The following is a 15,816-nucleotide window of genomic DNA, read 5'->3' as shown; positions in this document are numbered from 1 at the left end:
ATTTTATTAAATACAGACAGTAGGATTTAAGTGGTTCAAAGTAGTAACCGACAGAACAAAGTAAGTCACCAAGCAAAATAAAATAAAATGCGCAGATCTATGCCTAATCAAACTGAATACAGATAATTTCCTCACCAGTTCCAGAGTGCTCCCTTTTACAGGCTAATCTCCTTTTAGCCTGGGTCCAGCAATCACTCACACCCCCTGCAGTTACTGTCCTTTGTTTCAGTCTCCTTCAAGTATCCTGGGGGGGGTGGAGAGGCTCCTTCTTTAGCCAGCTGAAGACCAAAATGGAGGGGTCTCCCACAGGTTTAAGTAGACTCTCTCTTGTGGGTGGAGACCTCCCTCCTATGCAAAGCCCAGCTCCAAGATGGAGTTTTGGAGTCACCTGGGCAAGTCACATGCCCCTGCATGACTCAGTCTTTGCATTGTCCACATGGCATCTTGCATGTCTCCAGGAAGACTTCTCATGTGGATTGGAGCATTCCAAGATGCATTGTTCCCTAAGTGTCTCCTGATCAGGTACTTAACCTGGCAAATTCCTTCCTAAAGAAGCTGACCAAATGCCTCACAAAGCTTACTTAGAAATCAGGCAAGCATACAGCCCATATTCTTAAGCTCGAGTAGAAAATGATATATACGTACAAATAGGATGAATCGATATAGTAGATCACAACCCTTACGGAGATATGTTACATGGCACAGGCAGCATAAAACATATTCCAGTTATGTCATACATACATTTATAAGCACCCCCTCCCCATAAAGCCTTATGGGGTATACTGTCACAGGGTGAGTGGGGGGCAGCTGAACCAATGGAATAAAGGAGACAAGGGCCCCCTGAATCTGGAGAGAGGAGACTTGATGAATTGAAAAGGGAGGCAGTTTTAAATAAGAAGGAAAATGGACCTCTGCCTTGCTTCGTCACCTTCCCATCAAGGCCATCCTTCCCCCGATCGTTAGCCGAGCTGCCAACCGGATTAATATTGCAAAGGGAGCGGGGGGCAGCAAAAAACCCCACCAATAATCAGACGATGCCCAGTGTCACTGCAACGTGGGTTACAAAACCCAGGCACAGAACAGAAGTCAAATCCTTCCCACTCAAAGTTATAACAGCGGCAAAGCGGAGCCACTACGGGAGCCGTATCCAAATGAGCTGCCTCCCAACAGCCAACCAAAAAGAGTCTCCTGGGCGTGGCCTTCCTCCACTTCCCAGGGAAAGTTTACATTCATCGTTTTTTAAAAAAAGGCAGCGGCAGATGAGCTGGAGCCGGGCCTGAGCTGGTGCAAGGTAACAGAAGTGCAGAGGGGTGTGGACAGGGGCAGGGGAAGGTTGGTTTAGAATATATCCCTCTACTAGAGGGTGAGTGTGTTACGCTATTCTGAAGTGATTGTTTTTATTTTCTGTATTAATAATCACAGCCCTTTATGTTGAGCTATTTTTGCTAGTGATCTCCAAGTGCTTCACAAAGGGTGGGTAGCATCCCCCATTTACAGATGGGCTGCCTCAGGCCCAGAGAGATGATTCGTCGCAATCTGCAAAATCCCAGGGGAAAAAAATGGTTTTATCCATGACCTGGAATTGGGAGTGTTTTTTCTCTTCCTGCCCTTCCAAACAAATCTCTGTGCATGGCAATTCTAAACACACGGCATGGTGATTAAACAAGCTGAAAAAACATGTAGCGCTAGTTTGGGGAGTGAACCTGTGGGGCTAAGAAGTGGATATTGTGTGTGATTTACCTGGCACCCGCAGTGAATTAGTGCAACAGTTACCCTAAGAAAACCGAATCTTATTTTAGTTTGGGTGCTTTGGAGAGAAAATTAAACCTCTGGTCAGCAGCACTGCTCTAAGTTCTGAGGATGAGAGGAGAAGCTGCAGGATAGCGCGAGGGATCTTGCTCAGCTGGCTGGCTTTGACAGACAGTTTTTGCGGAGTAGCAACTGGGTAAGATGCTCCACAGGAAAAGTGCCCCTGAAGGGGATGATATATGGCAGCTCGAATATCCCAGCCCATGGTGAGCCAGGCAGTCTTTGGAAGTAAAGCATGGCTCCTAGGACCAGCTTTGGAATTGCACTTTTGGTGCATTATAGCTAGTAAATATCCCACCCGATCTGAATAGATTAGCTCAGGAAAAGGCTAAGCAGGTTTCTAAAGCTTCTAAAGCACTTGCAAATGGAGCCCCAGATCAGGACATCTGCTGGAAGGTATTAATATATTCCATCCCTTTTAAAGAAGACTCAAATCAGGCCATTCTGCCAGCAATCGCTGAGATGGTGATGTAGTTTCCCCTCCTAAAAGAGCTCTAGATAAGAACATTCCCTGGCTGCCAACACTGGCATATTGATGGTATTTCTCCTTCTAAGGAACCCAAGATTAAAACATTCCCTACTGGGGGCAGTGAACACCAGGCTGTTAATAAAGTTCCTCCTTCTAAATGAGCCGAATACCTAGGTATTGAAGTGTCTTGTCTCTTGATCCTTTATTGCTTCTTTTCTTTGCAGTTACCTCCCTAAGGCAGCACACCTGAGGAAACGTCTTTCCCCTGGCATGGGCTATGTCAGATTTTGTAGAGCATGCCCCCTGTGAGAACTTTGAGGCCAATGTGTTTGCCAAGAGCCGATGCCAGAATTGTTTTCGGGCAGTTGCTGCTCACCACCAGCCCAGCAACCAGGTGAGCTTTTCATGTGACCTGGAGGGCTATGAATATTTCATGAGAGGCTCCATTGTTTTGGGCTGTGACTGTCTGAGCTGAGTAGATGCAAATTCTCAACACTGCCGCTCTATGAGGCTTTTTGGATTTCACTGGGGGGGGAGGGAGAGGGGACTGAAATTTCCTCTGTGCACAGAATCCATCATTTAATTACTCCCTAGTGCTCTGATGAATTCTGTGCCCTGATCAAAGAGGGGACTAGTGCTGTACTACCTGGAGAGGGCTGGAAGTGAGGGTTGAGATTAGGGTGACCAGACAGCAAGTATGAAAAATCGGGACAGAGTATGGGGGGTAATAGGCACCTATATAAGAAACATCCCCAAATATCGGGACTGTCCCTATAAAATCAGGACATCTGGTCACCCTAGTTGAGATGCATTGGCAGTGCTGCGTGGGGAGTCTCAGGGCTGGAGTAGCAGAGGGGTGTGGCAGGTCAGGACTGAGAGGCATCGGTGAATAATGTGTATGGGGGAAAGGTGGGATTGGAATAGCAGAGCCGATACACATCAGGATGGAGTCGTAGGCTTAAAGCGATGCGTGTGTAATAGTGGGGGGTGCTGCCGTATGTTTAAAATCTTCCTTTTGAGGAAAGCCATTGGTGCAGGTTGGGGAAAGGATACTGAGCCTTTCACCTTGTCACTGCTTGAATCAGCCCAAGTTAGTAGGGACTGAAGGTCTGATGGCCTCTGGCACCCACATCACAACTGACCCTGATTGGTCCCCTTGCTGATAGTCTCAGTAGAGAAGCCAAGGTCAGAACAGACCATGGAGACCAAACTCTCCTCTCGTCCCCAGTCAGGGCGAGGTGCATTAGTGAGAACTGGTGCCAGTGAGGCTCACGCTGCAGCTGTCCCTGCAATACATGTCTGAGGTATAGAAAACTTTGGTCTCCCGGGCTGTTGATCAGACACATTTCATCAGTGCCAAACTCACTTTAGCAATGCACTGTGGGCCAGGTGTGTCACCTGCCGGCTCCTTACTCTGCTGCTAGTGGGGGAGTGTGACGCTGCATCCCAGCATGGGGTGCCAGCTGGTTTCATGTTCACAGAGGGCTTCGTGTTGTTCATTGTTCTCTGGGAGTGATCAGCCCAGGATTATGAAATAGTAATGAGGCTCCCACTCTCTCTGGGCCTGGGCTTCTAGCGTTACCGCCGCCTTGCCTGCGATCTGCTCAGAGCAGTCTCCTCTGAGCGAATCCCAGCGAGGGCAACACAATGGAGGGAAAGCGGTGCTGACAGCCAGGCTGCTAGGAACCTTCCCCCTCGCTGCTTCTATGCCAGGAAGGTAACTGGGCTGGGGAGAAGTGGGAGGCCAGCACCCTGGGGAAATGCCAGAGCAATTATAGAGCCAGGGAGGGAGGGGCTTTGGCTCCAGTCCTCCCTTCGGACTACACCCTCCTTTGCCAGGAAAGCATTTGCCCTGCCCTATGGCACATGGAGCCTTGGCAAAAATCCTCCAGAGGCAGGGGAATGCAGGTGATGAGCAGCTCCTGCCAGTCGGGGCATCGGTTCTCCTGTGATGGGCCGTGTCTGATCTCATGAGCAAAGCCAGACTCTGGCATTTCCTACTTGTCTGGTGAGCCTGGCAGGAGACACCTGTATCAGAGGGCACTTATCTGATCAAGCTAAGCCTTGGGGCTCCCCTGGGATGGTTCCGCCTTCCTCCCCCTGGCCTGACACCCCAGATATCCTTCTCCTCTGCCATGCCCTTCAAGTGTTCGCTTGGGTTCAGTGCCCCATCCCTCTTCTCCCTCACTTGATCTCTGTCTTGGGGAGACTGCAGCCCCAGGAGATGGAAGGTAACGGCTCCAGCATCCAACAGGGCCTTGCTAGGCCTCTGACTGGACTGCTGAGGAAGGAGAAGAACAGCTTGAACGTGAGAGATCATGGAACAGTGAGGGGCTCCAGCACTCCCGGAGGCAGGCTGGTGTTAGGGAGATGCCCTGAGAGCCCGGCTAGGAATGAAAGGTCCTCTGGAAGGAGGATGAGACTGATAAGAAAGGCAACTTCCCCACTAGCCCTTTTGAACGGTGGAGTCACCAGTACTTCCCCTTGCTCCCTGCAGGTGCCAGAGGAACATGCTGTGGAGGCCCCACATGGTGATGCCACCAGTGGGCCAGACCCAGGTGGACTTTGGGACCCCCTGTGCATCTTAGCTCCCCAGTGTGAGCTGTATGTGTGTGCGGGCTTCAAGGACAGGATTGAGAAGTGAGTATTGCACCGTTGGAGGATCAGCATTTCCCTGACACTGATCCCTGCTAGGTAAATAAGGGGAGGGGAGGGGTAGCTGTCATCCCATGATAGGAGAAGAGAGGTAGGTGTCTTACCATTGATCCCTGCACATTGTGCAAGGGGCAGATGGAACAAACTCTGAAAATCCACCATCACCGGTGGCACTAGCCAGGCTCCTCACTGGCAGACTCAGTAAAGGCCAAGGGCTGAATGGGCCATGGCGACTGGACTCCCCTCTTCCTCAGCCTCTCCAGAGCCAGGCTGAGGCCCACTGGCGGCGTGCGACGTGTGGGGATCCCTCGCTGGCACTGCCCAGCCTGGCCCTGCTCTGGGGATTGAGGAGTTGGATCTCTGCTGGGCCGATTGAGCAGAGCTGCACTCGCACAGCTCTCCATGCCTGCCCGCGGTAACACATTCAGCTGTACAGTCACCACCAGCTGTTTGTGTTTCCCTGCCTCACAGCTGGCAGGAGAGCTTGGCGTACACCCAACTCAGCAGCCGAGCCCAGGGCAAGCATGAAGAAACCAGCACCCGTACTGATATCAGCACCGACACCAGCACCGGTACCGGAATCAGCTTCACACTCTCGGGGGTGAGATGGGGTCATCTTGTCTTTTGAATTGGGCTGTTTAATTCCCCTTGTGCCTTAACCCCTCAGCACCACTTTCCCTGGGCTCCTGCTGAGACAAGCTGAAACCCAAAGATAAAGGGTAAATAGGCCCGTTTTGAGATATTCTGGGGAACTGCAGAGTGCTGGGTAATTGGGTGTGGGGAGGGATAGATGTTGATGTCATAGGGACAGTCCCAAGGGACCTTTAACACCCACAAAGTAAACTTCCCCTAAAGAGCACATCAGCTAATGCTGGGAGTCCACATTTATTCCCCGTGCTCAGACCATTCCCCACAGCACCCCCTATTGGCTGAGGCTGGGACAAGAATAACTCATTGCTCGCCCAAGCTAGTATTCCTACACCATTCCCTATCATGCTTGCTGAAGATAGAGGTTGGCCATGGAGTAATGATGCACTCTCTATAGCTAGCAGGTCTGTACTGCTCCCTGCAGTGCCTCCTACTGGAAGAGCCTGGGATTGAAGTGGCTGTGAGCTCCACACATCACGTGTATCTGCATCATTCCCCATAGCACCTCCTGCCAGAAGAGGCTGGGACAGTAGCTTTCTGCACCCTTTTTACTGACGTGGTCTGTTTCATTCCTCAGGACTGGGAAATGACCAGGCTGCTGGACAGCATTTTGGGATCGGACAAACAAGACACGATGAACTACATGGGCCAGAGGAAGGAGGTGCAGATTGGAGCCCTGCAGTCAGACAGACCCAGGTGGGGTCAGGCCATGTCCTGGGGCAGAACAGAGTCCCAGAGCTTCATGAAAGAAATCTCCCCTCGGAAAGCAGGTTTGGTTTTCTCCCACCGTAGATCATAGTTCTGGATATAGGTGGCTCGTTCTCCATGTGGGGTTGGTCTTGGAGTCTCTGGTTCAAGGCTTTATTTAGATTGTAACCTCTTTGGGGCAGGGATTGTCTCTTACTCTGTACAATGCCTGGCAGAATGGGGTCCAGTCTCGGCTGCTCCTTAGGCACTACTGTAATAAACGTGATAAAGAGTAATAATAGAGCCCAGGGTCTGTGCAGTTTTGCTCCAGTGTCCTTGTGCTTCTCAGCCTCGCCTGCAGTTCTCAACCTAATGTCCGTGCAGTTCTGGTTTTGGAGTCTTTGTGGTTCCTGGTGCTCCTCAGCCCCGCCTGGCACCTGCAGTTCTGAACGCAGTGTCTGCAGGATACTAGGTCTTGTCCATGTCATTCTGGATTGTCTCTGGCTCTCATCCCAATATCCACTTTGTATCGGATCTGACCAGTGCTGGTTCTGGCCACGCTGTTCCTGTGTGAGGGAGGGGATGTATCTGCCTCTTGGAGCTGCCCTAACTGCAATCTTCTGTTTCCCTCCCAGAATCCAGTCCTGTGAGCCAGAGCGCTGGGGATGGCTGGGCAAAGCATCAGATGGAGAGCAGTTATTTCTCTCTGGAACGCCGGAAATCTGACCCCACCTGGGTCTCCTCCCCTCCACGAGCCAGCCCCAGCACCTTGCCAACACACAGTGACCCAGTAAGGACTGGCAGGCATCTCATTTCCTCTATCAGTTCACTAGACTCTGACTTACCAGGGTGCACGAGGCGCGGCGGCGAGGGGCGACACTCCTTGGTGCGGCAGGAATACACGGTGTTGGCTGATCTGCCCAAGCCCAAGCGGATCAGTCACAGGGAGGCATTTGAACAGGAACGCAGCAGCTCCCGCACTCGGAGCCCGGGCCGGGCAGAGGTGGAGCGGATCTTTGGATACGAGCGCAGGTGAGACATGGAGCCGGGTGTGGGTGGGTTTGGGTGCCCCAGGGTTGGTATCATTGAAAGCCTGGTTTTTGGAGGTACGTGTGCACCCACTGCTCTGCTGAGTGCCTGCAAGTCAGCCCCTCCCATTGGTGCTCACACTGAGTTAGAGAGCCGTGTTTAAACTCAGTTTAAAGATTAGCGTAGACAGGGCTTGAGGCAGGGCTTCCATCCCTCTGTGAGGGGCCTCCTGGGAACTTCCAGATCAAAGTGTTAAAGTTATAGTGCCCATAGCTGGCGGGGTGAGGAAATGGAGGGAAGAGCAAGTCTAAGGTGTTAGAGTATAGATGGGGAGAAGAGATGATGGTGGATAAAAAGCATGAGTGGAAGTAAAAACAGAGTGGGCAGTATGGTGGATGGGGTGGGAAATAGAAGGGGTAGATGGGATGTGGAAAGCATTATTGGGGTACAGAACATGAGGGGGAAAGGAGCCATGATGGGGAGTGGAGAGCATGACTAGGGATCATTGGGGAGATAGGGAATATATTGGGTTTGAGGAGAGGCAGGTTGTTGAGGAGTGCAGAGCATGGGGGGGATGGTTGATGTAGAAAAGAGCTCAGGATGGGAGGTGGGCATGAGCACAGACAGAGCAGTTCATGTTAGACTCTGATGGAGCTGGGAACTCAAATTCAGAAATATGGTATCACGATCTCTGTCCTACTGTGACCTGTGAAGGCTAGGACTGGTGAGGACTCTGGGCTGGGGGCCTCTTGAAGCCCAGACAGAAGAGCACCTGTGATTGTCTTTGTGTGTGGTTGTTAGGAAGTCCGAGACGCTGGAGGCGTTCCAGGCCCTGGAGGACGGCCTCTTGGACCGGCTGGATGGCAAGACCCCACTGCTGACCAAAGAAGGGCGATTAGGCAGGAGGCAGTCCAGCCCCACCCTGTACAGAGAGGTGAGCTGCTGGACTCATCACCAGCCCCTTCCTTAGCCAGATAGCAGTAGGCACGGCCCAGCCCTGGCTTCCTTTCAGCAAACACCTTCCCAAGCTGCGTCTTGTCCCCATCGCCTTTCCCATTCTCTCTCTGTGCCACACAACTCTGTCTTCTCTTATCATCACCTCCACTCCTCCCTTTCCACTTAATTCCCAGATCCTTCTCTCTCCCCACTCCCTTTCTCTGTGTGTGCCCCACTTCTGTCCCTATTGCAAAATTAGACCACTGCTCCTTCACTGGTTGGGTGAGAGGGGCCACTTCTTTAGGCATGGGATAGGCAGCTCTGCGTGTGGGTAGATGCATGTGTGCGCCACTGCCCCCTACTGGAGCATAAGACATGTTGATGTTTGAAAATTCCCTCTGTGGACTGAGCTAAGTGCTGCAGGTAGGTCTGTGCATTACTGCCCCCTATTGTAATACAATGGCCCTGTTGGCATACAGTAGTGCCCCTTCCTTTGTAGGCTATCAGTAACAAGATCCAGCTGGAAGTTGAAGGTAGACAAATTCAGACTGGAAATAACATGTAATTTTTTAACAGTGAGGGTAATTAACCACTGGGACAATTTACCATGGGCCATGGTGGATTCTCCATCAATGTCAATTTTTAAATCAAGATTGGATGTTTTTCTACAAGATCTTCTCTAGTTCATACAGGAATCCTTTGGGAGAGTTCTATGGCCCGTGTTATACAGGAGGTCAGACTAGGTTATTCTATAGTGGTTCCTTCTAGCCTTGGAATCGGTAAACCTATGAACTGAATGGTCTCCATGTGCTAATTGCCTCCTTTCCCTGAATGTGCATGAGGGATGTGGACAAGCTCGTTAGAGAACTCACTCCTTTATCCTTCCTCTGATCTCATCCCTAGGGGAACAAGAGGCTCCCACAGCAGCTGGAGCAGCCCGGCAAACGCCGAGGAGAGGCCCTGCGCTCAGTGAGCCCAGCTCGGAGATCGGAGAGAGACTGGAGGAGTCGAGTGGACTCCATGTGCCACGTGAGTACAGACAAGTGCGTGGACAGAGAAAGGGTGCCTCCTCAGCCCTCGAATCCTGGAAAACACACAGATAGTAACTGGAAAAGCCAGAGGGATTCCCTGCACCCCACAAACCCCAGGAAGAGCTCAGATAACAGTTGGACTGGCCGAGGGGGGCACCTGCGCTCCTTGAGTCCTGGGAAGCGCACAGAGAGCAACTGGAAAAGCCCAAAGGAGACCCACCCTGTGAGTCCAGTGACGAGCACTGAGAGAAAGTGGAAGGATGCAAAAGAGCCCCTGCACCCTATGAGTGCTGGAAAACGCACGAGTGAGCGACAGAGCCTAGAGGAGAAACCCCACCTTGTGAGTCTGGGAAAATGCACAGAGCGTGATCAGAAGGGCCGGGGCAAATCACTGCACCCCGTGAGTCCAACCAGGCAGCCAGAGAGGGACTGGAGGAGCCAGGCAGAGACCCTGCGCTCCAGGAGTCCAACCGGGAAGCCAGAGAGGGACTGGAGGAGCCAGGCAGAGACCCTGCGCCCCAGGAGTTCATCCGGGAAGCTGGAGAGGGACTGGAGGAACCAGGCAGAGACCCTGCGCTCCAGGAGTCCAACTAGGCAGCCAGAGAGGGACTGGAGGAGCCAGGCAGAGACCCTGCGCTCCAGTAGTCCAACCGGGAAGCCAGAGAGGGACTGGAGGAGCCAGGCAGAGACCCTGCGCCCCAGGAGTTCATCTGGGAAGCTGGAGAGGGACTGGAGGAACCAGGCAGAGACCCTGCGCTCCAGGAGTCCAACTAGGCAGCCAGAGAGGGACTGGAGGAGCCAGGCAGAGACCCTGCGCTCTAGGAGTCCATCCGGGAAGCCAGAGAGGGACTGGAGGAGCCAGGCAGAGACCCTGCGCCCCAGGAGTTCATCTGGGAAGCCAGAGAGGGACTGGAGGAGCCAGGCAGAGACCCTGCGCTCCAGGAGTCCAACCAGGCAGCTGGAGAGAGACTGGAGGAGCCAGGCAGAGACCCTGCGCTCCAGGAGTCAAACTCAAAGATCAGAAGACAACTGGAAAACCCAAGAGGAGTGCTTGTGCCACATGAATCCAATGCAACAGCTGGAAAGGGACTGGAGAAGCCAAGGAGAATGTCTGTACTCAGTGAGCTCAGGGCACCAGCCAGAGACCACTTGGAAAAGCCCCGTGAGTCCAAGTCAATGGTTAGAGAGTGACTGGAAGAGCCATGAGCAGTCCCTAGACCTAAGCTCAGAGAAGCAATTGGAGAATGACAGGGGCAAAGAGGAGACCCTCTTGCATCAAGTGAGTAGAACTATGGAGGAGTGAGAGTCCTGAGGGAACCAGTGTCTGATGGGAACCCCTCCCCCAGCAGATCCAAACCTTGGCAGTCAATCCTCAGTTTCCACAGAGAATCCCATTCCTTGCAGCCCCACCCAGTGAATAGCACAGAGGTTGGCTTCCCCTCTGGTGTTTAGCTCTGTCCCATTCCTTGTGATGCCTCCTGCTGTCCAGGACAGAAATAGAGCTCTGCCCCTGCATGTTTCCCTTTCCCCTGGTGTCCCCTACTGGCTTGAATGAAGAGTGCTTTGTCCTCAGCACTGTGGGGATGAATTTCCCCAGGAGTGTGTTGGGAGATGGGCACATGCTTATGGAAAACATTGGAGAGGGCAGAATCCTAGGGTTTAGCTCCTGATTTCTCTCCCTGTAGTCCCAGCTAGATCGAGGCACAATCCGACCCCTCAACAGTGCCTGCTCCATGGGAAGCCAAGATCTTTATTTGAACGCTAACGGGCAACGCCACAAGGTACTCCAGAAACTGGGGAAGAAGTGGGGACAGGAGGAGGGGGGAGAGCGGGGTGTATGTGCGTGTGCATGAGGGAACCTCTCAGAAGCTCCCAGAATGAGCAGGATGACAGGAAATTGGCTGGGCCATTCTCTGTGACAAAGGCTAGCTGGCCTCTCACGCAGGTGCTGTCTCAGCATGCAGCACCTCTCTCTCTCTCTCTCTCTCTCTGACACCGTGTCTGAGCGAGTCTCTGCTTGAAAGGCAGCTGTGAGGTACTGAATTGCTGTTTTTTTGTGAGAGGTGGGTAAATGTATCTGCAATTGCACCTCCCCTCTCCCAGTACATTTTCCATGCTCGTTAGAACATTATACACACTAATTAATCCTTCCAACACCTCCATTAGGCAGGAAAACATTACTTCCACTATTTCACAGGTGGGGAAACTGAGGCCCAGGGGGGGCAAAGTGATGTGCCCAAGGTCACAGAGATAGTCGGTGGCATAACTGGGTTTAAAATGCAAGAGTTTCTGGCTCCCAGTGCTGAGCTCAGCCCAACCTCTCTCTCTCTCTCATATCCTATGATAGGTGTAGTTGACTATTGCATATGGATAAGGGGAAAGGCTTATTTTACAAATAGAATCAAAAGCGAGTGATTGTAGCGGTGCTCTTGTGATTTAGATGATCTCTCAAGTCAATTTGAGGCTGATGAAAGGTAACAGCCTATCTGATCATTCTGGAGCCTGAATCTTGTATTGAACCCAGGTCATGTGCTGTGTAGACACCAGTAGTGCTCTCTTCCCTGCCTCCCTCCCCCTCAGTGTGCCTGAGCCCTCCCCTGGAAAGATCTCCTCCCAAGAGAGGGGAGTTGTCTCCATGGCCCATTCGCACTTCCGCTGAGAATGTCAAGGAGGGGGCCAATGGAGGAGGATCATGAGGGTACATTTGTTGGGGGATGTGGGCATCCATTCGCTCTGGAGTGTGACTTATCAACTCATTTCCCATGAAGCATCAGACAGGAATGCCTTGCACTCCATGTCCACCCATTTGAATGGGTGACCCACGTAGGGTGACCAGATGTCCTGATTTTAGAGGGACAGTCCTGATTTTTGGGTCTTTTTCTTATATTGGCTCCTATTACCCCCCACTCCCTGTCCCGATTTTTCCCACTTGCTGTCTGGTCACCCTAGACCCACGTGCCATTCCCAGTCCCCTGAGCCATGAAACTCTTGACCTAGAGTTGAAAGGCTCTGTATCCCACCCCCCATCTCTGAACCAGCCACCCTGTACAGGGGGGTTGTGTGTGTCCCTCTTCTGAAGTTTATATTATTTCTGCTAACAACACTGAATTTGCTTCTGGCTTGTTTTTCCCTCCTTTGTAGATGGCATCTTCTCAATGCTGCGGTGTCCTGGGGCCCTGGCCATATGGGAGAACTGGCTCTAGCTAAACAGCAGCAAGGGTTCAGCTCTTTCCTCCTCCCTACCCCCATCCTGCCCTTCACCTCCCCCACAGGGGCTATTAAAATGCTAATACTCTTGAGTACCAGGCTGTCACTTGATGGGAGGCCCAGCACTCTCTCCTCCCCTTCCTGGAGCTCCTATTGCTTACTTTCCTCACTTGTGCAGCTGAAAGCAGACTGGGCCCTGAGGGAAGGTGCCCTTTCTTCCTTGGCATTTGTTCTTTCTTAGTGCCCTCCTCTCTTGGCCAGGCTGGTGAACACAGAAAGAAGGAAGTGGAGGGCCACAAGGGTCACACATATCTAAGTTTCAGAGTAGCAGACGTGTTAGTCTGTATCCACAGAAAGAACAGGAGTACTTGTGGCACCTTAGGGCTGGTCTACACTAGGGGTGGGATCGATCTAAGATATGCAACTTCAGCTACGAGAATAGCGTAGCTGAAGTTGACGTATCTTAGATCGATTTACCTCGCGTCCTCACAGTGTGGGATCGATGGCCGCGGCTCCCCCGTCGACTCCGCTACCGCCTCTTGCTCAGGTGGAGTTCCGAAGTCGACAGGGAGCGCGTTCGGGGATCGATTACTACCCGCCGATCCTGCGGGTAGTGAAGACGTACCCTATTTAGAGACTAACAAATTTATTTGAGCATAAGCTTTCGTGGGCTACAGCCCACTTCATCGGATGCATGCAGTGGAAAATACAGTAGGAAAATATATATATATATATATATATATACACACACAGAGAACATGAAACAATGAGTGTTACCATACACACTATAAGGAGAGTGATCAGTTAAGGTGAGCTATTATTAGCAGGAGAGAAAAAGAACTGTTTGTAGTGGTAATGGAAATGGGACACACACACACACACCCCTTCCTACTGTATTTTCTGCTGCATGCATCCGATGAAGTGGGCTGTAGCCCATGAAAGCTTATGCTCAAATAAATTTGTTAGTCTCTAAGGTGCCACAAGTACTCCTGTTCTTTTTACATCTCTAAGTGTTTTCTATAGTACCTGTCACCACAGTACACCTCTACCCCGATATAACGCTGTCCTCGGGAGCCAAAAAATCTTACCGCGTTATAGGTGAAACCACATTATATTGAACTTGCTTTGATCCGCTGGAGTGCACAGCCCCCCTGCCCCCCCCTCCCCAGAGCGCTGCTTTACCGCGTTATATCCGAATTCGTGTTATATCGGGTTGCGTTATATTGGGGTAGAGGTGTATTGAAGTACTTAAATACAGGGTTTAACCTATCTCTATCCATTTCGATGGACCCCTGTCACCATAGTATCTGGGTGCTGCACCCACATTAATGCATTTAGCCTCACAACACCTCTGTGAGCTGGGGAAAGGTTATTAGCTCCATTTTACAGATGGGGCAGTTGTGGTAAAGAGAGATTGAATGACCTGCAGAAAGTCCAGTAGGAAGCCTGTGATAGAGATAGGAATTTGATTCAGACCTCCTGAGGCTCAGTCCAATGCTTGCTTTAACCACAGGACCACCCTTCCTTCTTACAATCCCCCCTGGCCCCAACATATACCTCTTCAATTCTCACAAAACTAAGTAATTGGGCACCAAAATGGCAAATGAAATTTAATGTGGATAAATGTAAAGTAATGCACATTGGAAAAAATAACCCCAACTATACATAAAATATGATGGGGGTTAATTTAGCTACAACTAATCAGGAAAGAGCTCTTGGAGTCATCGTGGATAATTCTCTGAAGACATCCACGCAGTGTGCAGCGGCAGTCAAAAAAGCAAACAGGATGTTAGGAATCATTAAAAAAGGGATAAGAGAATAAGACAGAGAATATCTTATTGCCCTTATATAAATCCATGGTACGCCCACATCTTGAATACTGTGTACATATATGGTCTCCCCATCTCAAAAAAAATATACTGGCATTAGAAAAAGTTCAGAAAAGGGCAACTAAAATGATTAGGGGTTTGGAATGGGTCCCATATGAGAAGAGATTAAAGAGGCTAGGACTTTTCAGCTTGGAAAAGAGGAGACTAAGGGGGGATATAGTAGAGGTATATAAAATCATGAGTGTTGTGGAGAAAGTGAATAAGGAAAAGTTATTTACTTGTTCCCATAATATAAGAACTAGGGGCCACCCAATGAAATTAATGGGAAGCAGGTTTAAAACAAATAAAAGGAAGTTCTTCTTCACACAGCGCACAGTCAACCTGTGGAACTCCTTGCCTGAGGAGGTTGTGAAGGCTAGGACTATAACAGCGTTTAAAAGAGAACTAAATAAATTCATGGAGTTAAGTCCATTAATGGCTATTAGCCAGGATGGGTAAGGAATGGTGTCCCTAGCCTCTGTTTGTCAGAGAGTGGAGATGGATGGCAGGAGAGAGATCACTTGATCATTACCTGTTAGGTTCACTCCCTCTGGGGCTCCTGGCATTGGCCACTGTTGGCAGACAGGGTACTGGGCTGGATGGACCTTTGGTCTGATCCAGTATGGCCGTTCTTATGTCTTATGACCAGTCCTTAAAAAACCCACAGTCTGGTTGCAAATGGTCGTCGGCAATATTGTGTAGTTGTAGCCATGTCTATCCCAGGATAAGAGAGAGACCAGGTGGATGAGGTAATATTTTTTATTGGACCAACTTCTGCTGGTGAGAGAGACAAGCTTTCGAGAGAGCTCTTCTTCAGATGTGGCTCGAAAGTTTGCCTCTCTCACCAACAGAAGTTGGTCCAATAAAAGATATTACCTCACCCACCTTGTCTGTCTATAGGCAATATCCAGAGCTGTGGCCTAGTCAGAGGCTCTGCTGGCATATGACCCTTTCTCAGATATCTATAACCATGTGCCAATTTCCCAGTATCTGAGGTTCATGGAACCAGGTGCAGATGGCAAAGGTCAGCCAGTGTAATGGTAGATGATGGGGATGGCGCAGAGGGAGAGGGGATAGTGTGTGTAAAGGCAGCTCTGCCCTAGGAGAGGATGGGGGACACTGAAGGGTGGGCAGAGGTGGGGAAGGCTCATCCAGGGTTGTATTCAGCTTGCCAGCTTCAGCCATGCTGTGGTTACAGAGGAGCACATTCTCTGACTTTATTCCCCTTGTACTGCAGTCAGTTACAGGGAAGATGTTTCTAAATGAATGATATTAAATGGTTCAGGTGCATATTTCAGAAGCAAAGAAGGTAAGAGGCAAATCTGGTCTTCTGGGAATTACAGTTTATTCAGTCAGGGGCTACAGAGATCTCATGAAATCTCTGTAGAGAGTTGTAAGGCTGCTCTTCTGCTCACATTTCTGTGAGGCTAAAGGCAAGAGGGCATTTTCTTTCTCCTGCTCTTTCCTGTCTGACAGT

General features: G+C 50.7%; 1 protein-coding gene across 1 annotated transcript; it reads left to right on the top strand.

The window, feature by feature from the left end:
* The first annotated feature begins 1,253 nt into the window (after positions 1-1,253).
* On the top strand, positions 1,254-13,105 carry LOC112058756 (TRIO and F-actin-binding protein-like). Its single transcript, XM_042843561.2, has 10 exons — positions 1,254-1,291; positions 2,503-2,672; positions 4,776-4,918; positions 5,405-5,534; positions 6,159-6,351; positions 6,904-7,300; positions 8,099-8,231; positions 9,137-10,543; positions 10,950-11,099; positions 13,019-13,105. Exons 2-10 carry the CDS (start codon positions 2,556-2,558, stop codon positions 13,103-13,105), a joined length of 2,757 nt encoding a protein of 918 aa, XP_042699495.2. The 5' UTR covers positions 1,254-1,291; positions 2,503-2,555.
* Positions 13,106-15,816: the final 2,711 nt, after the last annotated feature.

The sequence above is a fragment of the Chrysemys picta genome, chromosome 1, assembly GCF_011386835.1.
Source record: "Chrysemys picta bellii isolate R12L10 chromosome 1, ASM1138683v2, whole genome shotgun sequence".
NCBI classification, from domain to species: domain Eukaryota; kingdom Metazoa; phylum Chordata; order Testudines; family Emydidae; genus Chrysemys; species Chrysemys picta.
This window is presented reverse-complemented; position numbering and strand designations above follow the sequence as displayed.

Excerpts from the sequence above, each read along its gene's own strand:
- LOC112058756 (XM_042843561.2), top strand. The coding sequence starts at position 2,556 with ATGTCAGATTTTGTAGAGCATGCCCCCTGTGAGAACTTTGAGGCCAAT. Across the intron at positions 8,232-9,136 it reads GCCCCACCCTGTACAGAGAG|GGGAACAAGAGGCTCCCACA; the intron begins GTGAGCTGCTGG and ends TCTCATCCCTAG. Across the intron at positions 10,544-10,949 it reads AGGAGACCCTCTTGCATCAA|TCCCAGCTAGATCGAGGCAC; the intron begins GTGAGTAGAACT and ends CTCTCCCTGTAG.